The sequence below is a fragment of the Mauremys reevesii genome, linkage group 1, assembly GCF_016161935.1.
Source record: "Mauremys reevesii isolate NIE-2019 linkage group 1, ASM1616193v1, whole genome shotgun sequence".
In the NCBI taxonomy this organism is placed as follows: Eukaryota; Metazoa; Chordata; order Testudines; family Geoemydidae; genus Mauremys; species Mauremys reevesii.
The window spans coordinates 258,205,061-258,230,364 of NC_052623.1; the positions used below are offsets into that span (position 1 = coordinate 258,205,061).

A 25,304-nucleotide genomic window follows, 5' to 3' on the forward strand; every position below is an offset into this window, starting at 1 on the left:
AAATCTCCTAGGAATTGCAAAATAAACCATCATTCAAACACAGTGCTAGCAGAGACTTCTCCATCCATTCCCTCTTCATTAGATCCGTGGTGTAGATCATAAGTGAAAAGATGAAAAACTTCATTTCATTCCTTGATGGTTACTTGCAAACCTCAGTGGACAGATTTCCTGAGCAAGTTAAAAAAAAAAAAAAAAAAAAAGCAGGGAATCATTTGGTAGCAACTTAAGTTAGTGATAGTAGTTGTAGATAGCATCGGATATCTTTGCCAAGAGCTGAGCCAGTTAAAAGCACAGGTTACTAGAACAACCAAGTACCTTGAAGAGTTAGAGAAGAGACACAGAAAGCAAAAATCTTTTTGAAAAGGGGTAATTTTGGCAGTATTTCATCTAAAATTATGCTATTATGTGGCCATATTATTATGGGATTACACTGACTATAGTATCATTCCCATATTTCTTTGCAATAACAGAATTAAGATAGAACTCTAGTTTCTGCAGCTCTCTGAAGATGGATGTGTGGGGTTCATGTTTAATCATACAAACTTGTATTTTTTATAAATTAATAGGGGAGGTACATATCAGACTTTGTATTTTTTTTCGTTTATATTATAACTTTGCTGAGGCAGGGAGGAGTTTCAAAGGTGATCAAATAGCCTGTTTTAAAGTAAAGGCTCATAAATTCATCCTACTGCAAGGTTCACCCAATACTCCCTAGACTCAGAGCTTGATTTCTGTGTTTGATAACTTTTGAACTTTGTAAGCACATCACACAGGAATTTCGATATACAACATAGTTTGTTATGCTTTTTGATTCTTACTACGTTTTAAATATTTTGGGTTTTTCCTCCCAACGGGATGACTCCTTTATACTGTAAAGTTTTTGTACAATTTCTTACCCTAGGCTTCTGGGAAACTGGCTCCTATTAGACTTCTATTTGGTCTCTAGAAAATGTTCAAAATGAAATACTCTGGATCATTAAATCAGTACCTGTTCCTGTAATTTAATGGCTAGTTTGGGATTAAATTACTATCAAAAGAAAATAGTAGTCTCTTTGGAGGCAAACTGTGCATATGTTTTCCTCTTGTGAGCATATTTAAATTGTGCTGAGAGTGGATGGAGCAGTTTCTTCCCTTTTCATTCAGCCCTAAGAGCAAAGAGGTATGTATCTTGGAGTGTAGTGATTAAAACGTTTTAATAATGGAGAGAAGAATATTGAATGGAAAAGAGTAAATCTTGTGAAATGCTTATGTACATGACGGCCTGGTCTTGGTTTTTGAAAGGTAATCTCTTCTTGTTAAGATCTTACCTAGGGAAATGTTTTGGATGGAGTTTTGAATTTTATTCTAAAAGCTTATCTGCATTGGTTTCCCTCCCTCCCACCCCAATTCCCTGAGGATATTTGAGAGCTTGCTGAGAGATTGGGTAACTGACTTTTCTCTGAATGGCATATGGAGATTACACTTAAAACTCCAGCTTTGCCTGCCTTTTCTAAAATGTTTCTGATCTGTATGGGTGTGACATCTGCTCCTCAATTAACAACATCAGAGGTGAGTTGTTAAAGCCCTGATTGTTTTGGAAAATTAATCTCTTGTATAGGATATAAAATGTAATTAATAGCTTCAGGATTAGCAACCTTTAGTTTAGGGTCTAAAAACCTTGTTAACCACACCAGTGCAAAAAGGCATTTATCAATTCTCTAACCTTTCATCACTGTGCACCTGTCCTATGGATCAAAATACAATATAGTGCATATAAATATCCACCAACCTCCTCCAACTTTTTGCCCACCCCCTCTCTGAAAGTGTGATGTGATTTTATATAGATAGGAAGAGGGGAGAGATGGATGGATGTTTTTGGGGTTGGATGGGGAGGGAAATAGGCTTTGTAATTTACCTTGACTGCTAATAAATCCTGGCTCTGCCAAATCAAGGAGAGAGATAAGTTCCAAACTTAAGTATGCCTCATGAATGTTCAGTTGACAGCCTCCTTCTTAGAGCCCTGCAACCCAACCTCAACCCAGTGGGACCCAACTACAAGAGTCAGGTCTTGCAGCACTTCTCACCACACACAACACAGCAGAGAGTGACAGACAGCAGAAGCAGGCTGTTCATCCATTGCTGTATTGACTCTATGGGAAGGAGGCGGCAGGGCCGGCCCACAACATTTTAGCACCTGAAGCGAGGAGCTCAAATGATGCCCACATGCCCCATCACTTGGGCCAAAACTTAGAAAGATCTCAATTCTGCCTTCTTCCTGTTCTACTCCTCTCATGGTACTGCTCTGCTACCTACCCCAATAAAGGAGAACTAACAACTTAAAATGCCTTGTTAAAAAATTTTAAGTAACACTTAACTTTCAGTCTCCTGAACAGCAAATGTAACTTTTCTTGTCTGCATAGTAAACAGTGACATTTTTATCTGTTTGAATAATCAAAGTGGTGATTTCTATGCCTTCTTGGTTGCAAAGATTTGAATTGCTTCCTGAGGTCCACAGTCTGGGCCAGCTCATTCTCTATTGAGATGGTTACAAGGCTGACCAGCCTCTCCTGTGTCATTGTGGAGCATAGATGTGTTTTTATTAACTTCAGCTTGGAGAAGCTGTGTTCTCCATTGGCAACTGTTTCAGGAAGTGTTAGAAGTATGCGCAGAGCAACAAAAGCATTTGGAAAGAGGTTCGTCATCTTATTTGTGCACATATATTCCAGAACAGCCTTTGGAGTTGATCCTGCTGAAATGTATCTTGAAAGGGCTTCAGTTCATCACCTAAATCACTCCGCATATATATTGCTTATGTCATCGTGTGTCAACACTGTCTCTAGTGCCCTGCATTGCTGGTGTAGGTCTTCTTCAGGTATAGTGAGGAGTTTTGGAATATCATACAACATCCCAAATATACTGCTGTGTTCCTTGAGCTGCATGAAACGTTCTTCAACTGACTGTATTGCACAATCTAGCACCTGGTTAAATAATTCAACTTTGAATTGTTGTTTGGGGTCTCTTATGGGATTATCCCGTGCCTCGTAATCAAAATGTTGTCTTCTTCAGTATACTCTTGTATTCTTGAATGGGTGGGAAAATAGCTTCAGTGTGAAGTTCCTCTGCCAACTTCTATGCACTCTTCAGAACGATTTGAAATCCCTCATCTGACCGGTAAGACTGTAGGTATGACTTTGCTTTGTCCAGTTGTTCCATTGCTCCAGATATATGTTGCTCTGCGCATACTTCTAACACTTCCTGAAACAGGAAGCTATTTTCCCTATGTATGCTATTTGTATGATATTCAAATGAACAAAGGCTGTTCATTTGAGCTCCTCAACACCTTGGAATCTCTTGCTTATAACATTTATTTCAAACACTATGTTATGCCACAACACTAAGCCACACATAAATTTGAAGTTATATATGTTTCTGGTGATTCCATTTCCCTCTGCCACTGTTCTCCCACAAACAGTTCCTGTCATAGCATTATCCTCCATAATGGCAATTACGGCATCATCTATCTTCCCAATTTGGTGTTTGATAGGCCTTATCGCCTCCACTCAACTTTCTCGTCATGGCATTCAGTGGTTTCAGTGTCAGAGAGGATGGTCACAGATGTTGCTTCAAAATTTGAATTGTTTTTCCAAGGTAGTGGTGTGTGTACATTTTTTGGATGGTGACTCTTCTTAGATGCTCCTGGAGTACAGCATCAAACTCATCCATCAGCTCCACAATTTTAAGGAAGTTTCCATTGTTTGGTACATACAGCTGATCTGAAGTGCCACGCAGTGCTAGGTTTTGAGCAGCAAGCATTCTCACAATGGCAATGAGCCTTTTCAGAACATTTTGCAAGTAAAGAGTCTTTGATGCAATCTTCTCTTGATGCTAATCATCTCTGGTGGCCTTTAACCGTAGTCTCATCTTAAGCTCTTTCCACCTATGGAATGCTCTCTGGTGATTTGCTGCCTTCTCATGGCATGCCAGATTTTTCCAGTCCTTTGTTCCTGTAGAACCCAATGTGGCTGAAACATTAGACTGGAAGAGTTTGCAACAAAAACAGTATGCAGCATTCTGGGTTTTTTGAGTACATAAGCCATGGCCTCTCCACTTTGTCACTGTTGGGGATTTCCCGCCAGTAACATGTTGGATGGAAACTTCTATTCTCATTGTCTTTGGGGAACATGAAGTTTTTCACTTGCTATGGCCCATGCAGTACAAGGAAGTCCCTCATGCTACTGCTCAAGTGAGTCCACAGTCCTCGATCATCTAGACTTAAGGAACTAAACTCAGCAGCAGCTGTTTCTTGTGCCTCCACCACACTCTTCTCCGATCTACACTTTTTTCTTCAGGAATGCGCATGGTTACATCAATTTGAGATGGAGATATGGATGCTGCAGTACTCCAAGTCCACTCAGTCCTACTTCTTATTCAATCAATCGCTAAGGCAAACAAGTTTGTTTACGTTTACAGGAGATAATGCTGCCCTCTTCTTATTTACAGTGTCACCAGAAAGTGAGAACAGGCATTTGCATGGCACTTAAAATAATAATAATAATAATCCCTCTTACTTGAAATATGTTTTTCCAAAATGGTTTTGAAAGAAGCTTAAACATAATTATGTTCAGATTAAAAGGAAGTTGTATCGCAGTTCTAGGGAGTATATACGTTATGGATATTTTCCCACCTAATCATTAAAAGATTGTTCATAACAATTTAACTTGTAAGACTGAAGGTATAAAAACTCCATTTTACCAAATGTCAATTAAGGCTGACTTCCGGCTCCCCAAAGAATCCACTATGCTAATAAAGGCAGACTTCAGTACCTAAAAGAACTCTGCTGTGTAGTTTAAATATGTAAAGATCAAATTTACTAATATCAGAAAATTACTCAATTTATTTTTCACACTTCAGCCCAAGTGTGCACTCCTGACTTGACAATGCACGGCATCCTATGGGTAGGCAGTTTGAATATCCACATGTCAGCTTGACTTGTGCACTTATCAGATATTTCATACATGTTTTTGAAAATGTGGGTCACCATATCATATTCCTACTCCTACTGTGTAGACATGGTGATCACTGCAAATGTGTTTTGGTTGAGGGTTGCGCTATTGCCAACTTGAAGCATTAAAAAATGAATAATCATGAGTAGCTTAAAATAGTAATTTTTAAAATACCACTAATTGTGGGTTCTTATTCTTTGCCTACTGGTTTTGAAGCCTTTAGGTTACACTTGGGTTATGTTTTCAAGCTTCTCTCCCTAATCATGAGAGCTAGAACATTTTTTAAAGCTGAGGCTCTCATGTAGTCAATTGACTGTAGGATCAGGAGCTCCCAAGAAAAACACTCATGCATGTTGGCAACACTGCTTTTCATCTTGTTTCAACCTCTTTCAAATCTCATAGGTCCAGCCTGTTTCTGTTGTGGTAGCACCTAAATACCCCAAACAGGATTAAATCCCCATTGTGCAAACAAATAACACTGACAGTTCCTGCCTAAAATCTAGATTTGTGATTTTTCTGAGACAATAGGCAAGGGTCAAACAAAGAGGCAAGGGGAGGGCAGGTAGGAATAGTAAAGGGGGAGGGATAGCTCAGTGGGTTGAACATTGGCCTGCTAAACCCAGGGTTGTGAGTTCAATCCTTGAGGGGGCCACTTAGGGATCTGGGGCAAAAATCGGTCCTGCTAGTGAAGGTAGGGGGCTGGACTCGATGACCTTATGAGGTCCCTTCCAGTTCTAGGAGATTGGTATATCTCCAATTATTATTATAATTATAAAAGGTGTGTTTACATAAGTTGGTAAGAAGTGGTTACTGGCCTCGTGTGCAGAATGTAAAAATCTTAATTAAAACAATAATTAAAATAATGCTTTATCCTGCACTATCTTAAAATGAACTTCTGGCCCATTTTCTGTCACTCCTTGTCCTAAAACATCCCTGCTTCTCCAATGGATTTCCTTAGTCCATTTTTAGTGTTGTAATTATGGCAGGGCCTTTCTTGTTTGCATTGGTGAGGGGACAAATATTTTTTCCTTCCACTTCTTAAAGTTCAAGTTTTTTACATGACATGTCCATTCTAAATCACAAAAATCAAGTAATTTCTTTTTTAAACAATAAAGTTATTGTACTTTATTTTCTTATCTGCTTGTGTATGGTTCTAGTGTGTCTTACTGGATTTTGCCAAATATAGAAAATAATTTGACAGTTAAATAGAAAGGTACTTTTCTGTATTTTTGAATATTCTCTCCTGCTCAAGGAAGCATGATGCACCTCCTCCCTAAGTACCAAGTGGTGAAAAAGAATTAACTGAAATAAAATTATTAATTCCCAGCTCTCAGATGTTAAAAACTGATTGTAAACATCAGTACTGCCCTGTAAAAATAAATGTATTATGCAACTACTGCGTTCCTTCATTGCAGTATATTATTACAGCACAGATGAATTTTGGTGGAAGTGCTGTATGTTGCAAATCATCAAATTAGTGGCTAGTACTCTGCATTATTCAAATATTATTTATGATTGAGGAAGTAGATTTGGAAAGTTAATTAAAACTTGCTTCATTATTCATGAAGCACTACTGAGTATTTGAATAGTCTACTCATTAAAGTAGCTCTACAACACTGATTTTCAGGTTAGCAAGTCACTATAAACGTCATATGTTTAATTGAGCCAATTTATTTTCCTAAGTGTCTTTTAAAGGGCACAGTTTGTTGCCTCTACAGAAAACAATACATCATTAGGAATAATTACCTGTCATGTATAACGACTGGGAGATGCAAATAGATTAATTAGCTGTCAATCAGTGCTGGACTGCAGCTGGTGTTTCTGAAAAACCAGCAACAAAATATTTTAATAAGCTCTAGAATTAAGTAAAGACAATTTTTTTTTTTAAATTAAAATAGAGTGTTCAGACTTGCTAGGTTTTATTGCAGTCTTTGGAGCAATATGAACTTTTTACAAGAGCTCATCCTAAATTTATTTAATATTTGGAATTATGGAATATTTGGGTTGAATTAAGATCCAATAATATCATATTAATAAAACTGTTTAGATGTTAGATTTTGTTAGCCATGCTTTTTTGTCTCAATTTTTGAGACACCATTTGAGTGAGCAGGCTAGTAACCTGAACTCTTTCCTTTTCAGCAGATGTAACCAAGTTCCTATCAATACTAGAGTAGTAATTATTACATTACACACTTGGTCTCAGTATATATCTTGGGGGCAGCTGTCTTTATTAGCAGCTATCAAATACTACTGATCACAATTTGGCATAGTTTTTGTTTTAGAATTAATCAGAATAAAATAAACATAGCCTGAGTTTTAAGTTTTTTGTTCAACTTCTCTCAGTTGGTAACTGGTACATTGCAGATCAATAAAAAGGTAGTGAGAAACTAGGGCTAAACTCAGCTGAAGTTCATTCCAAGCTGATGTGGTATGATCCTTTTTGCTGAGGCACCTGGTTGGGAATTTATTTGGGGTTTGCAGCCACTGAAATGATAGAAGCGGAGTGCAAGAGAATCACAGTATTCATGGTGTTGGTAGAAAGTGCTAATAAAGTGTTGGCATTCTTTGCCATCAAATTCCTGGTTGAACGTTTGTTGCTTCTAAAAGAACCTTTGCCATTCTATCTGAATTACTGTGCCAAGTGGTTGATAACAATTAAGGATTAAATGGGTTTGAGGACAGGTGATATTCAATCATTTTATGTTAAACGGGGAAGCTTTTAAGATTAAGTAAATTTGTCAGTTTTTCAATTCTCTTAAAACAAAAAAAAAGGGATGTGGGAGACTGCATATAATTCCTTTGTGACTTTGTTTAATTTTTTCAGTAACGTATCTGTGATTTGTAATGGTGCAACTGGCAAAGCAATTTGTATGAGGACTTCTAGTTTTACATTTGTGTTTAGCTCTAGACATCTAAAGCCTTTGTATGAATATACCATATAGCTAATAGAAGAGAACCAAAGTCAATTGCCCAAAACCATAAAGGAACACCTATTTATCCTTTTATTTTTATTAATATAAAATCATCCACCTGGAACTTGATGATTGTATGTTGCAGTTGCACGTAAACGTTTCAATCAGGTCTGGACCCTTTGTGCTAGGCACTGTACAAACATAATAAATAACAGTCCCTACCCAAAAGAGCTTACAAACTAAAAGACAAGATGTAAATAGTGGATGGGGCAAACAAATAGGGTGAGGGGTACGATTAGTGGGTGAGGGTGGAGTAACCAAAAATAAGTTATTTTAATAGTAGCCAGAGACTAGATTTTTCGTATGTTTATACAACTGCTAGCATATTGGAAACCCCACTCAGGATTATTGGGATGTATTGGTCTATGGTAATATAAATATTAAGTAATAATTTAGCTCATCTTGAAGATGTAGAATGATCTTGTGATTAAAATGTAGGACTGAGCATTAGGAAACCTCAAGTTCTATTTCTGGCTCTTCTGTAGGCTTCTTCTGTAGTTTTCTGGGCAAGTTTCAGGCTGTCAGTGTTTGTATTCCCTTATTACAGGAGGGTTGAATCTTAAATCATTATTCAGACACTGCTTTGAGATTCCCAGATGGAAGGAGCTATAGAAATGCAAAGGATTAATATTTTGTTATTACCATCATAATATTTTAAAGACGACTTTGTTTTATGCAAGAGATGAAGTCAACTGAATTAAAAATAGACTGTCAGGCTAATTAACATGGTTGGTTCACTGATGGAACATCAGCCAGTCTGACCCATGCCATCAACACTGACTAATTTTAAGTTTAATCCTTTAAAAAAAAATCTAGTGAAGAAGAGGAGGAACTGGCACAGACATGACTACACAGAGTTTGATGATGGTTCCAAACCAGTCCAAGCTGGAACACGGACTTTTGTTAAACAACTGCGGGCTCGCTCATTCTCAAGGTATGGAAACTTGCTTAGAAGTCAAATCATAAAAAGGGGGAGAACCTTGGGTATTGATCATGTCTAAAACGTCTTCCTAACATGCCTCCACAAAAACACCACCATCACAAAAAATCCTTCCTACTTGTCTGAGATCTAATTTTTTTTTTCATCCAGTGTTTCATATCCATATATTTGCCTTCAAGGCACCTTGTTGTAGCATCCATCAATCAAATTACTACACATGGATGTAATTTCCTCTGGAGTCTATCACTACCAACCAATATTGTTAGGTGGGTTGCCTCTTAGCATTTTCAGCCCGTCTGGTCCAGGAAACAAGAGATTCAGAAATCACTTCCCATTTTCTCTCTCTAATGTAGACCACAAACATCGGAACAGTGGTTTATCTAGTCCCAGATGCTTCAGAAGAAGGTGAAGGAGATCCCCTGGTGCACAGTTATGTAATAACTTGGTCATAAAAGAAATTTCTTCCTTATTCCAGCAGTTAAGGGTTGGCTTACTCTCTAAAGCATGATGGCTTATATCCCTTTTAAAAGAAAATGCTTTTTATTCTAATATATCAATGTGTTGTCCTTATCTGTATAAGTGACTTTTTTTGAATCCTCCTAAACGCTTGGCTTCAATGACATTTTATGGCAGAGTTCCCCAGATTAATTATACATATAAAAATGTACTTCCTTGATTTGGTTTTAAATTTGTTGTCTTTTAGTTTCATTAAATGTAATCAGCAGGCTTGCCTTTACCTTGAGTGCTTAATTCAATACAATTGTATCCACTTATTTTAATTTGATTTATATTAGCTATGTAACTCCAATAAGATGTTTCCTTGAAACCTAACAAAGCTTTTGTTAATTTCTCTTTCAAACAGGTTTACTGTTTTTTCAGTGCTAATATTTTGATTTCTTCCCCCTCCCCCCAGTGCTGATGAAATCATTTTGAAAATGCATGGCAGCCAGCTGACACAAAGATACCTGGAGAAACATGGGTTTGATGTCCCTATTATGGTTCCTAAATTAGATGGTCTTGGGCTCAGACTCCCTCCCCCTACTTTCTCCGTTTTGGATGTGGAACGCTATGTAGGTAAGGGACTTCCTGGAATGTGTGAATGCTTCAGTATAAAGTGAATTAAATGCAATAAATATTTGCACGGTTACAACAGTTAAAGGATACTATATGCCTAATCTAAATTGAACAGTTCTTACCAGAAGGTTGGCAAGGGTAAATTAGACCTACCAATTTGGGTTTTGTTTATGGTATGCATGTGACAATTGTATGCCCGTAGCTCTCAACATTCACACCTGGCAACTTGTGGCACAAGTTATCAAAATGTGTGATGACTGAAATGTTGAACAGCTGTATCTTGTTCTGCAGCACACCATAAGCAACAGATTGTAATGGTTTTTGAGGATGTTTTCTTACACTGTGAATCAGATAAGCTAGTTTTGCAATCTGTACTCTAATGGTGGGGATGGGGGGCTTTGTTACAAATTTAAAAAATGGTTTGTCGCACAGTGAGAAAGTCTTTTAAAGGGTTTTACATTTACCAATCATCTGTTGCTGATGGTGCATTGCACAACAAAGCTTTTGCATATGTGAGGATGTCCCTAGGATGTCTGGGGTATTGGGGAGAAAGTTCTTGCCTGGGCTTCTTATGTGGCAGTGGGGGTGAACTTAGAGAGGGATGCTACCTTCCAAGCTGCCCCAAAATACAATCTCCCCACCTACACTGTTAATACATGGATGTTATAGCTGCAGCTTGAGTCTAGGGACTCCCAGCTGCTGCATCTCTGGAACCCCCTGCTGCTCTCTGCCCCTTCCCCTCCAAGGAACAGAGCAGCCTGAGAGGGAAGTAGAGGAGCAGACAGTAGATTTCAGATAGGTGAGGAGAGAGGGAGGTAGCTGCAGAGCAGAAATATTCACAGTTAGCGGATGAGGGAACAGGAGGAGACTGAAAGCTCAGGGTCGGATCAGTTTCCTCCCTCTTCACCTCTCTTATATCTGTAAACTGTTGGCTCCTCAGTCTATCTGATCTTTCCCTTATAAGCTTTTTTTTCTGCTCCTTGGAGGAGTGGGGGAGAAGTTCAGGGAGCACTATAGCTTCAGCAGGAGCATTTAGTTTTCCATCAGGCTTGCTGGGCAGTCTCTAACCACTTCAGGACCACCTGAATATGTATTTCAGTGGGACAGTGAGACTGAGCCAGCTGCAGTGTGGAACGTGCTGCATAATATATTACAGCTAAGAGTTTTCTGTGTGCCTTGTATCATCTCTTGTGTTCTTTTGGTAGCATATTGAAATGCACTACAAAGAGGACTTTTGTGCTTATCAGTATTTTAAGACTCCACTAGAATACACTATGTTGAGTATACTGAACGACCTGACCATATACTGATTACTCAGTCCCCTTATTGATTGATCATGGTTGCTTGGAAGAATAGCTGGCATTTCAACAATTCTGTGACTTTATTTTGGAAGTCTGGCTATTCCAGGGCTATCCCTCCACCCCACACACACTTCCACACACTCAGTTTGGCACATCAGTTTCCCTGGTCCTTTTTCAAGGAGTGTCCCTGTGTGTGCTCCACTTTAGGTGAATGTGTGTGTCTGCACCTGTGATCGGAGAATTTCAGTGGCAGTGCCCGTTTGGGTCACGCATGTGCTCTCCCCGTCTTGTGCCACTCCTGGCGGCTACATAGCGCTATGCGACAAACCACCCTCAATTTCTTTTCATCTGTCCTTGAGCTGTCCATGGTAGTGCCTCTTTGCTTGCTTCACGTTTACCTCTGAGAGTTAGTGTTTATATAGTTTTAGAGTAGAGTTAGTTAACTATAGCTACCCTCCTCTCTCATCATTTATTTTCTTTCATCCTTAGTGTACCTTTAACCTTCTTCACCTGGGGGAAGGCTACTGACAGGAGCATGCCCGGATCCCTGGGATTTAAACAATGCCTTTCTTGCTGGGAGGCAATCCCGGTCAGTGATGGGCATTCTCAGTGTGTCTGATGTCTGGGTGAGAGACACGTACCTCAGAAGTGCCCCCATTGCCACAACCTCAAGGCTTACACCAGAAAATCAGGGGATTTAAGTTGAAACTTATCCTGATGGAAAAGTCACTGCACCTGGCTTCTGACCCCCAGACCTCTTTGCACCCAGGACACCAGTTCTTCGCCAATCCCAGTGACAGCCTCCGGCAGACATTCCCCACCACCTTCAAAAAGGAAGTCCTCTAAAAAGATGGACAAAAAGCAGGCAACAACCTCCCCTACCAGGGAACCAGCTAAAAAAAAAAAAAAAGCCGGCTCATTCAACATTCTTGGTACCGACCACAGTGCTGCTGAGCCCCTCCGAGTGGGCAGGATCCTCCAATACTTCTGGTACCATTAAAGCCAAAGACCCTAAGGAGGTGATCAAAGAGAAGCTTACCTCCTCCTCCATGGTACTGATGGAGCCGCTTAAATGTGTGGCATTGGGCAGCTTAGCATTGCTGTAGTCTGCTGCGTGATGTACCAATCACCTAGTGCATAGCACAGCCAGATCAGTACCGACAACCAGTACAACTTCAGCGGCACCAACAAAAACGTCCTCCTTGGTACCGATGCTTGTGGTACCTCAACAATTCCTTTTCCGCAAGGACCTTCCAATTTCCGCAACACTGGAATCTCCCCTTTTTGATACTGATATTACTCCAGCATTCTTGATACAGTGCCAATCTACAACCCCATCCAGATAGGCCCCTCCTTTCTCCAGTGAGGAGGAGGATAAGGAGGAAGGGGACATTTACTTCTCATCCATTCAGGCAACCACCAGACCTGGTCCACGGGAACAACCCACATATCACCCCAGGGTTAACACCCATTGGTGGTATGGACATCCATGGATGCCACCACTAATACCATTCCCACTGCAGTGGCCTTATTGGGATCCATGGGCTGCATACAGGCAACACTATTCTAGGACTTCTAGCACTCACAGGGAGAGACTGAGATGCTCCCCATCCTCAGCAGGTGGACCCCTCTGAGGAGACTTTTGATCAGGAAGTCACCCTACTGACCAATATCTCTTCATCCTCTCTGGATGAAGCCGTCATGCCGCCTCCACCCCCAATAGCTGATGACTTTAGACAATTCCAGGAGTGGTTTAAAAGGATTGCTTACTCACTCAAGATACCCTTGGAAGAGGTTGCAGAGTCTCAACACAAGCTGTTGGACATTTTACAAACATCAACCTCATTGAAGATTGCGCTCCCCATAAATGAGGCATTCATAGATCCAGCCAAGATAATCTGGCAGGCCCCCTGCAACGATACCACCCACTTATCAGAGATAAGAAGTACAACGTCCACTCTTAGGGTCCACAAGATATCACTACAAATACTCAGAAGAAAATCCATAGACATAGGAGCAAATCCTGCAGAGAATTAAGCATGTGCGTATCTTTAAGCATGCAAGAAGTTCAGTGGGATTACTCCATGCTTAGTTATTCATATGCTTAAACCTTTGCTGGATCAGGGTTATAAGTTTCATTATTGCTTGTAGAAAATTTGTAGTAGACATTGAGTTAAGTGCTCAGATACTGTGGTGATGACTACTATAGAAATATATACAAATAAATGTATTCTTAATAATTTCCTTCTACCCTCTCTTCCTTTCGGTGACAGAAGCCACAAAACCAAGCATATGAACCAGCTAGTCACGTTAGGTTCCTCTGTTTCCTTTTGGTTAACCACAGAAGTGGTGACTTACTGTTATTTAAGAATATAACTGAACCTAATCTTAAAAGTAAAGTAACAAATTATATCTAGATAAGATCTTGGTTTACTCTTGACCCTCTTTGTTTTGGGGTGGGTGGGGTAGTGGAGTTCATTTGTGTACAAATGGATTGTCATATCTTGCAGAAAATATTAAACATATGTCTTGTTAAAATGTTAATTCTTTTATTTTTACAGGTGGCGACAAAGTGATAGATGTAATTGATGTGGCAAGGCAGGCAGACAGTAAAATGAAGCTTCATAATTATATTAAGTATTTCATGAATCCTGATCGACCAAAAGTATTAAATGTGATCAGTCTGGAATTTTCAGACACAAAGTGAGTAAATGACTTTTGAGACAACTTGACTTGGACTCCTTTGAAGTAGAAAGTAGATTTTGCTAAAACAAAGAGTAAATGTAGAAGTATAAGTAAATAGTACTCTACAATAAATGAAATGGTCTCTGGTAGACTATTTTGTGTTGAGATTTGGGGACACTATGGAATCATATAGAAGTAAACATTTTTACAATTTGATAGAGATTTAGGAAAGGTAAACATTTAAAGATGTCTCTCTTCATTACTTGTATTTACCCATCATTTACTTACTTTTTAAGGATGTCTGAATTGGTGGAAGTCCCTGACATTGCCACAAAGCTTTCGTGGGTGGAAAACTACTGGCCAGATGACTCCGTCTTCCCCAAGCCCTTTGTTCAGAAATATTGCTTGATGGGAGTTCAGGACAGCTACACTGATTTTCATATTGATTTTGGGGGCACATCAGTCTGGTACCATGTTCTGTGGGTAAGAAGGTCCTTGCTTCCTGAATGCTTGAAAATGATTTTGTCCTGTGTACATCTTCTTGCCACAAAAGAAACCTGTGTTCAGGGATTTCCTCATGTATTTTGAATGAAATTGTTAGTTTCAGAAGGGGGCAGAGGAGGATTACTGACTGTGCACTGTTGTTCATTCCTCTGTACAAGTTGACCCCCTAGATGAAAATGCCAATCTCTGCACTTTCTAGCAGATAGGTGGATGCTATCCTAAACATTTTATAGGATAAAATGAGTGAAATGACAAACTGAACTTTCTCAAACATTAGCTTTCTGAATTGCAGCAGCCATGTAGCTGAGGATGACTGGACACAACTTCCACCAGAACTAATAAATTGTTCCTTAATGTGACACTTTCCTTGTCCCCAAACCCCAAAAGGGTGCAATGTACTACACAGTTAGCTTCTGGTAGACCAGAGTGACACAGAGGGTTGGAAAACCTAGGGCACTCACATGGAAGTACAGGACATTACTATTAGATTACAGGGCTTGTCTGACAATAATACTGTTTATGTAAACAATTCCAAAATTGTACCATACCTCATATGGGATATTTTTTGTGTACAGGGTGAGAAGATCTTCTACTTGATCAAACCTACTGATGAAAATCTGGCTCTCTATGAATCTTGGAGTTCCTCTGTCACCCAGAGTGAAGTGTATTTTGGGGATAAGGTAGACAAATGTTATAAATGTGTGGTGAAACAAGGACATACCTTATTTGTTCCTACAGGTAAGATTTTTACCTCCTCCCCCCCACCTCCCAGCAGTTTGTGTACTTACATTGTATCACCAGCAAATTCAGGATATCAAAAGATATGCATTAAATTATCATTTTTAGAAATATCCTAAAGTTTGTGGAAGAGACTGTCTGTCTTAAAAATACTTGGAATTGATACTGAAACAGAGCAAAATATCAGTCCTTTAAAATGTTTAACTAGTTGGAAAGTTTCTTAAATTGCCTTGGGTTTTTGTTACTTGATTCATAGTAGTAATGTTTAAGGAGAAAAAGACAAGATTAGAGTTTGATAACTTTCCAGCATGGATAGGGATTTGCCAGCTATTTCTGCAGCAAAACATTTAAAATGCGTTTCCTCTTATGTGGCGTCCAGTCACTTCTAATATTTCTAAGGACATGCAACACTTTGGCCATTTCTCTCTCTCTGTCCAGGTACAAATGGACATTTCCTCTGATTCTTAGGTGGCCTCCAAAATATGTTCACAAATGGAGTTGCAATTCAAATTTAATCTTGCATTCGGACAAGTAGCGTTTAATGGCTATGCTCTAGGTCATCACTTAAACATAGTTTAAGAAACCATTCTTGCACAAGGAGCAAATAACAAATATGAACTTCAAAGCCTGAAATTAGAAGTTGCTCACAGATAAGTACTTGGGGGAGGAGATTAAATGATTTGCCTAATATTTAGCAGCAGGTCTGGGAATAGTTTATTGAACTTTGCTGAATTGATTCTACCAGTAATATACATCTATAGAGTTGAATGATTTTGGGAAGAGGAAAATGAGTGTATGCTATTTACCTGAATTAAAGCTATTGAAGGCAAACTTAAACTACATCCACTTTTAAATAGGAAGCCAATAGATGTATACTTTTGTGTGCATATTTGAAGTTATTTGAGCTTCAGTAGTAGCTAGGTAGAGACGTACAATATTATTGGCCTGTGCTCATCATATTAAATTGTGGTGTTATGAGAACAGTCTTCCAATTACATGACAAATTAGTAGTGTAAGAGTGATTATTAGTCTTGGTTTTAATTTGATCATAGTTTCATTGGGCTATTATATAATGTCTATGGTTTAGGATAATTAGTGGAAGTACCTTCTAATTCTTTTCTGAATAACTTAAATAGGGCTATAATTACTTGTTAGATAAAACATTCAGACAAAAATATTTTTTGTTACAAGTAACACCTAAGATTACAATGAACTGAAAGATTAGCAAGAAATTGTTTCTTTTTATTTTGATTACTTTGTGTATAGTCTGTTTCATGAAAGTCAATTTCCTGGGGTTTGTGGGTTTTTCACATAGCCAATGGGGTGGGGAGAGGGATTGAAAATGTTTTTTGTTTTTTTAACAGGAATGTGGCTTTAAAACAACAAAGGCCTTAGATAGGTGTAACTTCTGAAACTACTATTAACTTAAAAAAACAAAACAAAAAACAAAACAAAAAAAAACCCCACACCACAAACAATCCTAGATTTCAGATTGATAATGTCCTGTTAACTTGTATTTTGCTGAAATGCGAATTGTCACTCTCTGGCCTTATATATACACACACAACTGATATTTTTGTGCCCAAACCCAGGTACAACATTTTGTAGTGTAGATGCATATTAAGTTTCATGTTTGTTTTTGTCAATTCAGGCTGGATTCATGCTGTGCTCACATCTCAGGACTGTATGGCTTTTGGAGGAAACTTTTTGCACAACCTCAATATTGGCATGCAGCTCAGGTTAGTTTCATCTGTCTGTTCTGACTATACCTTTTCCTCCACAAGCAGGACATCCTTCTATTTAATAGATAGTTTTCATCATACTTGTTAAATGGGATTAAATGGAGACAAGGTCTGGTAATGGACATTGCTGACTTTCTTAGTTTGTGCCAGAAGCAGACTTTGATCTATTTCACTTCAACAAGAACAACATAGTCTCCAATGAATGCTCTGCACACATTTAATTCCATCCTAAAATCAAACAAGCTCTACTTTGGAGATTAATACAAAAAAGAGGGATGCTAAAACTGGTCAAGCTTAGGTGTGAAATTCTGAGATGGAAGGAGCAACCTTCAGTCAGGATTGCTGTCAGGACATCTATATTAATTGTTGTCCAAGATGTGGAGCTGTCTTCTAAACATACTGTTTTATTTATTACAGTGGAATCCCAATTAAATTCCATCTGTTAAAAGATTACACATTGGGTTTGTTTCCTAGTTTTATGAAGTCCAACTTTATTTTTGCAAGTGCAGCAGTTAAACTTGATAGTCAGAGATCGGTTAAGATCAGAGTTCAGTCTTGTCCGAATGTGGTCTTGTTGGGGTTTGGCTATGTGGAACTTGATTTGTTTTGTTTATCATGGCCTGTTGGTTTTATTTTTCTGAACATTGTATGAGTTGGATATTGCATTGATTAATTCTAAGATGTACCCATATAGTAATCTTTCTAAATTATTTGTTTAGGTGTTATGAAATGGAGAAAAGGCTAAAAACCCCAGATCTTTTCAAATTCCCTTTCTTTGAAGCCATCTGTTGGTTTGTGGCCAAAAACTTACTGGAAACTTTGAAAGGTAACTAGTTTCATGTTTTAATAAGATTTTGAGCATCTTGGCTTTTTTTCATCTTGGGAAGGTCATGGTCTCCATCTCATGACAAATGTGTAATCTGGGGAAGTTGGGTGAGCTGGGGAACATAGTCTTTGTGTGCTTTGAGTTCCTAACTGGGAAAAGCTTGTATAATTTGTTTACCAAAATCTGTTCTTTTGATTTTGCTAATGCTGCACTGTTACAGTTCTTCATCTAATCATTTTTGCTTTCAGTAAATGGTAATTCTGAATATTGATGTGAGGACTGACTAACAGTAAAACTCCATTTGCGGAAGTCTAGGTGTATAAATTGATTACTCTGGCATTTTTTTTTAGTATTTGAAGTGAAACTCAATGTCAGTCATCATGTGTCCTCCCCCCTTCCCTCCCCCCCAGATGCCAACAGCATAATTGGCCAGTGAAAATACATTTCTCTAAACAGTATTAAGTTTTAATTTTGGACACACTGGGTATCTAAGATCCTGGGAAAATACAATCTTACTGGGAAGGCTAAACCTAACATAGTAGAATTAGTTCTCTGCTGACTGAAAGGACCATGTTAAACCTGATGGTTGTAAAATGTGTTCCAACTCCTCTAGATCACCTCTTCATGAGGTACCTTCCAAAGAGATCAAGCATTTAAGACACATAACATCATGCATTATCTATTTCTGTAAAACTCTTCCTATTGTCTGTCTTGGTGAGATTCTCAATTCAGTTTGATCAAAGAGACTCCTTCAAGAAGTCAGGGTTTCACAGTATCATCTTGAGGTGCTTATTGTGGTAACAGTGTTTTGAGAAGAAATTCTTGATCCAATGTAACTCTTTTTAAAGAGCTCAAGTAACTTACATGGGATGTTTTTTCTGTTTTTCTGGTGACGGTCTCTTTGCCTTGTAGAAGCAGTGAACTCCACTTTTAGTGACACAGCCAGCACAAATTCATTTTAAAAGTTTTTTGCTTTCTTTATAAGGTGTCACTTTTACAAAGTCCATTTTTTTCATTTATTCCCTTCCATTGACATTTTCCCCTTTCATGGGAATCTGTTGCTCATGTCCTCAGAATTGATTAACCCTTCTTGAACTTCAGCTTTGACTGGCTCTTATGCTAAACTGTAAAAAAATTTTCAAAAGCACCTAAATGATTTAGGAGCCTAAGCCCATTGAGAGGCAGTGAGATTTAGGGTTCTAAATTATGTTGGCTCCTTTGAAAATTTTACCCAAGATCTCATCCTCATTAGATAAAGCAGTATGCTCACAATACTTTGTGGACTGCAAGATTGAAAGGGTTTTTTAAGAGAAGCCTTGAATACTCCTCCATTACTTTATATGCTGAAGTAGCATTTGTTGTCAACTCATATGGCTCTATCAATCAATCAATCAATCACTCCTTTGTATACTCTCAAAAAAAAAAATCCCATCGCAACTGGAAAGAGTGATGTTAAGAAAAAGCTTCCTTCTGTCAGGAGGATATTAGGCTGTATCTGCAGTTCTTACAAACATCAGTTCTCTGGCAGGTCTGTCTTCTTTAACACCCTAGCACAAGTAAATGTGTGACTGCAGGTTTTGGTTCACCTCTTCCGAGCTAAACCATCTTCAGGCTCTCTTTTGAAGGTGAATTATTTTGAGTCTGTAAAAATTTTTTGAAAGATAGGTCAGTGCTTAAATCTAACTAAATCTATCTAGAAATGCTAGGGCAGCTTCATTCACTTTGCCACAGTTGGAATTTCCAGTCATCCTGGAAATCAGTCTTACTTTCATGCCATTGAGATTAGGACATTCTCCTACCCCACCCCAAGGGGCTGTCTCAGATAGATCTTCTCCATAGACAAATCCTTCTGACCCAGGATCATCTTCCCTAAGAGTCTCAAGAACATCTTTAAAACCTGAGCCACTACCATTTCAAACAAGGGCTTCTTCAAAGATTTAAAAAATCCCAATTCACTGCCTTTCCTGGTTTCCCCTCTCAAGACCTAGTGAAAAGAAACATTATCCTGAACAGTATCACAAAAGCTCTTTCCCTTGGGACAATCATCCATTCAGTCAGAATAGAGGCTTTAGTTTCTGCTCCTGATCCTTTGTGGTAATTTAAAAAAAAAAGGGGGGGGGGAGGGAGGTGGTGGGGGAGTTTTTACCTGACCCTGGGCCTATCTATCCTCTGAAGGTATGGGTATACAACTTGCGGCAGCAAGCCTTCCAGCCCTGGTCAACAGACTCAGGCTAGCGGAGTTCACGCTGTCACTCCAAAGTGTTATCTACAGCTATTTTTAAAGTTGGGGCTTAGGTTGGAGCTCAGGCTCTGAAGCCTAGGGAAGTGAGAGGGCTGAGTCTGATGATCTGGACTGAGAGGAGTGCTCAAGACTCCATTCAGGGTGGAAACTCTTGCCCTTCTGATCCAAGAGACAGACCCCAGGATTTCTCTTTTCCTAGACCTCCATGGTCCTCTGTGTAGTGTAGATCAGATCACAAGGACTGCACCTGCACTTTCCTGATCAGTTGCATGTTACTAGCTGCCTCCACCTTCCAGGTCTTTTGTGATGGTCAAACAGGAAGCTCCCTGAAGGAGCTATGACTGGGGTCCTGTGAGTGATTGCTGTTCAACTCTACTTTGGTTTATAATCAGACCTCCACTCCTTTGCCTTCCCATTTTCTAGTTGAACTTTTACTGAAGAACCTATTTAGTTCATCTTTTGCTGATTATTATAGCACCCCAAAGCCTGGTATGTGCTTTACATTGTAAATAAAGGACTAGGTCCCTGCCCAAAAAAACCCTATAGTTCTTGGCACTTTTTCTGTTGAAGCTTTGATGTAATCAACTGCTGTAACTTATCCTGGAAGCAAAAGTGAGAGTCAAGGCCCCTGTTTTTTGAGGACTAGGAATCTGTTTTGGTGCTGCTTGTTTCAACACAGTCCCAAGATTCCTGCTGAATTCTGCCAGCTCAGCTTTGACTACTACATGCAGGATGCCTGTGCCACCTATATTGAAGCCAAGGTATTAAAAATGTGTCCTCATTTCAGCCGCACAGCAGTTGTCATTTTTACTTGGCTGCAGCTCATATGACATTGCTTCAGTAAAAACCCCAACTTCAGCAGACACAACCTCCCCTGCCTTCCACACTCCTCTCCAGACTCATGACACTACTCCCTTTCTCCCCTGAGGACAGCATCTCCCTTCCCCAGTGACAAGGAGGAAGAGGGCTCCATCGCGCCTTCTTATTCCAGACAGGAGCAAACAACTTCATCTAGATACCTTCACTATGCACAACCCTGGTATGGACCACCGTGGATGCAATCCCATGTTCTGCTCCGCCCACACATTGGCCATGTTGGGACCCTTGGGCCATGTATGGGGCACAATTTGGGAAGCCTTCCATGATGCAGAGCCAGAGACCTGCACCTTTGCCTTTTCTATCAATCTCTCGCCACCAGAGACTGAACCTCTCCTGATACCGGACAAGGAGGAAGAAGAGGAGGATGAAGCTCCACCAGGACGACATTTCTCTTCTTCCCCTGATGAGGCTGTCATGCCCCCATCTTCTGCTGCTGCTGATGACTTCAGGCACTTTAGAGAATTATTTCGCAGGATTGCAGTCTCCCTCTAGATTCCTTTGGAAGAAGTGAAAGATCAGCAACATAAACCACACTACTCAATATCCCGCACGCATCATCTTCTGCAAAAATTGCCCTATCAGAGACACTCTCTCAATCCCATGAAAGTGCTCTAGCAGACTCTCTAGTGTCCATCCCTCTGAACTACAGATGGCAGACAAAAAATATTATGTTCCCACAAAAGAGATGGAATTTCATTTATCACATCTCACTCCTAATTCCCTAGTAGTTAATGTGGTGTAAGAAAAAAGACAGCAATGTCAACCTTGATCGGTCCATCAGGACAGAGACCCGAAGTGATTAGCTTTATTTGGACGCAAGGCTTATTCATCTACCATGTTCCAATTTCATATACTGAATTACGAAGCTCTTATGGCCAAGTACAACTACCTCAGCTACTCCAAGATAGAGGAACTCTGCCAAGACCTGCCTGAAGCCAAGAAAGAACAATGCCAGGCACTTATGTCTGAGGGACACCTCCTGGCCCATATAGCCCTATAAGCTTCTTCAGACTCTGTGGATACCACCGCCTGCTCCATCGCAACTGCTGTAGTCCTGAGGCAGGCATCATGGCTACACCTCTCAGGCTTTCCTAAGGAGGTACAAACCACAATAGAAGACTTTCCCTTTGAGGGCCCCAACTTATGTGCGGCGCGTACGGATTACTCCCTACACTCCCTTAAAGACTCCCTAGCTACTCTCTGCTCTCTTAACGTTTACACGCTTGCGTTGAAGAGATGTCGGGGAAAGTATCATCTTCCTCCGCAATCCCAACCACCGCAGTACACTCCCCTGCAGAAGTATGACACTCAGCGTCAACAACAAAAGCCCCCTACCAAATGCACACAGGCCACTCCTGAAGGGGCTACTTCATACAAACCTCCAGCCAAGCAACAAATTTGAAGGTGTGGTTGAGGCCCCCAAGAAGCCTCCCCCTGTGCCAGTCATACCAACCATCTTCAACATCCCATTAGTCTGGCGAATGCTTAGCTCTGTTCTTTCCATCATAGAGCGTAATCACCTCAGACAAGTGAGTTCTAGAGATTGTCGGGGAAGGATACTCATCCCTTTCCTATCTATCCCACCCTGCCACCCTCCTTCCCCATCCCTCTTCAGGGACCCCTTTTACAGACCCCTTCTATGAGAAGAAATAAATAATCTTCTGCAACTGAGATCCATAGAGCTGGTCTCTTCCCAACACAGGGGACAGGGTTTCTGCTCCCATTATTACCTGGTGCAGAAGAAATCCAGTGGCTGGCGGCGGATCCTGGATCTTTGAAACCTAAACAAGTTTGTCAAACTGCAGCGCTTCAAGATGGTTACCCCCCTCCACCATTATCCCAGCACTGGAACACGAGGACTGGTTCTCTGCCCTTGACCTCCAAGACTTATTTTTCCATATCACAGTACACTCTGCCTCCAGACAGTTTCTCCGATTCACCGTGAAACCCCCGCCCCCATCAGTACAAGATAATGCCTTTTGAACTGTTGATGGCCCTTTGTGTAGTCACCAGAGTTCTTGCAGTAGTCGCTGCCTACCTAAGGAGATAAGGTGTCATCCTACTTAAATGACTGTCTTCTCAAGGCTCCATCCGAAACAGAGGCTCTTCGCACCATCCGGGTGACAATGGACCTTTTTATGAATCTAGGCCTCTGTGTGAACCTAGAGAACTCTACTTTAATGCTGGTACAACATCTGGAGTTCATTGGCACACAATTATATGCCATACAAGCCAGAGCCTTCCTTCTAACTCACAGATTCTTGACTACAGTGGCTCTTGTATCCAAAGTACGAGCCTGTCCCTAGATCTCCGCCAGGACGTGTCTCTAACTACTTGGTCCCATGGCAGCGGCCACTTTTGTGGTAAAGCATGCATGGTTACGTATGCAATGTCTTCAGGCATGGCTCCGTATAGTATATGTCCCTCACAGACACAGCCTCCACAAACTTTTATCCATGCTGATGAGTGTCAAGGACTCGCTACTCCAGTGGACACATCCCAAGAACATCTGTGTCAGGATTCCTTTCCTCCAACCAGTGCTGACCATGATTCTAACAACCAATGCATCTCTAATCAGTTGGAGAGCATACCTTCACAATCATACAGCACAGGGCAGATGGTCCTTAATTGAATCCACCCTACACATCAACCTCCTAGAGCCAGAGGTGAAAGTAAGCTGGTCCGGTATGGCATATTGGTAAGAGCCAGTATACAGCCAACCTTACTAGCAGGGCTGCTGATGAGGGAGGCTGAAAGGGGCAGCTTCCCTGGGGTCTGGCAATTTAAAAGGGCCCGGAGCTCCTGGCAGTGGCTGGAGCCCCTGTCCCTTTAAATTGCTGCCAGAGCCCCATAACTCCCAGCTGCTGGTACCATTACCATGGGGCTCCGGCAGCAATTTAAAGGGCCCGGGGCTTCCAGCTTCTGCCGCTGCTGCTAGCACTGTCACCACTGTGGACTCATGGAGCAAGAGATTCTCCCACGACCAAGAGTGGGAACTGGATACATGAATTCTTCAGCTTATTTTCAACTGCTGGGGATTCCCCACCATAGATCTTTTTGACACACCACATAATGCCCACTGTCCTTAATTTTGCTCGAGAGCAGTACTGAAACATGTATAGGAGATACATTCCTCATCACGTGGGATGCACCACTACTCTGTACCTTCTATGCCATTAGCTTTCTGCCTGGACAAGACTAAACCTTTCTGAAAATCACCACGTTTATTCCTTTCATGGACCGAAAGATCCAAGGACACAGCCATCTCTTAACAATACCTTTCCAAGTGGATCTTGCAGTGTATACATCTGTCCTACCAACTACACAATCAACAACCTCCTGCTGCAATTAGAGCACATTCCACCGGCTCACTTTTCACCTCTGTTGCCTTTCTCAGTAATGTTCACATTGCTGACATAAAGTGGCTATATGGGCATCCACAGACACTTTTGCCCATCACTATGCCTTTACTCATGACACCACAGCAGACACTTTCCTAGGATATACTGTCCTATCATCTGCAGTAAATGCTGCTTCAAAGCCCCTGCCTTCCAATTAGGGGCACTGCTTCTTAGGTACCTACAGGGGAGCATCCATAGGGACATCACTTGAAGAAGAAGAAAAGGTTACTCTGTGCAGTAACTGAAGTTCTTTGAGATATGTGGCCCTGTTGGTGCTCCACTACCCACTCTCCTCCCCTCTTCTTCAGAGTCAACACATAGGCTCTGCGGCGGAGAAGGACCTGGAGGGCAGTTGGATCTCAGTGTTATATATACATCCTGCTCAGAGCACAAGAATGGGGAGGTCCGCACGTGCAGTCCAGGCACTGCTGATGATCTCCTGTCGTAGGTGCAGGGGGCGCTGCCACTAGGGTGACCAGATGTCCTGATTTTATAGGGACAGTCCCGATTTTTGGGTCTTTTTCTTATATAGGCTATTACCCCTCCCACCCCCGTCCCAATTTTTCACATTTGCTGTCTGGTCACCCTAGCTGCCACACCTACTCCTACATTGGAGGGACACATAGTGGGATGCATTTTGAAGAACCTCAATTACTGCACAGGGTGAGTAACCTTCTCATCCCAATAAAATTTCTTTTATGAGTGGACAGTGTGCCATATGGTATGAGGTTCTTTTTGATCTTTTACCCTTTTATGGATCGATATTTTTAAGACTTCTTCATGTATAAAGCTCATTCTGTCATTGTTATGACAATAAAAATGTACTTTTAGAAAAACGAGAACAGTATCTGAACAGAAACCTTTCATGCCAAGTTTCAGTGCTAAACTAATTTGTACAATTTGCTGGACAGAGGTACTTTTGTGGTACTATGAGTGTTGTAGCATGCATTAAACTGATCTGTTTCACAATCAGAACTTTAAAATCATTGATTGCTCTCCTAAACAGAGCTCTCAACTG

The 25,304-nt window shown here is 40.5% G+C and overlaps 1 protein-coding gene across 2 annotated transcripts in view; it reads left to right on the forward strand.

The window, feature by feature from the left end:
* KDM7A (lysine demethylase 7A) overlaps nucleotides 1–25,304 on the forward strand; it is a 96,521-nt gene that overhangs the window by 30,874 nt on the left and 40,343 nt on the right. For both annotated transcript variants that reach the window (XR_005583216.1, XM_039483027.1), the window contains exons 3-9: nucleotides 8,771–8,888; nucleotides 9,808–9,968; nucleotides 13,831–13,972; nucleotides 14,251–14,437; nucleotides 15,034–15,196; nucleotides 16,848–16,935; nucleotides 17,658–17,764. Coding sequence is in view for 1 of the 2 variants with exons in the window: in XM_039483027.1 (XP_039338961.1) it covers nucleotides 8,771–8,888; nucleotides 9,808–9,968; nucleotides 13,831–13,972; nucleotides 14,251–14,437; nucleotides 15,034–15,196; nucleotides 16,848–16,935; nucleotides 17,658–17,764 (966 nt within the window). In the remaining variant the exon portion in view is untranslated. The remainder of the gene's footprint in view (nucleotides 1–8,770; nucleotides 8,889–9,807; nucleotides 9,969–13,830; nucleotides 13,973–14,250; nucleotides 14,438–15,033; nucleotides 15,197–16,847; nucleotides 16,936–17,657; nucleotides 17,765–25,304) is intronic.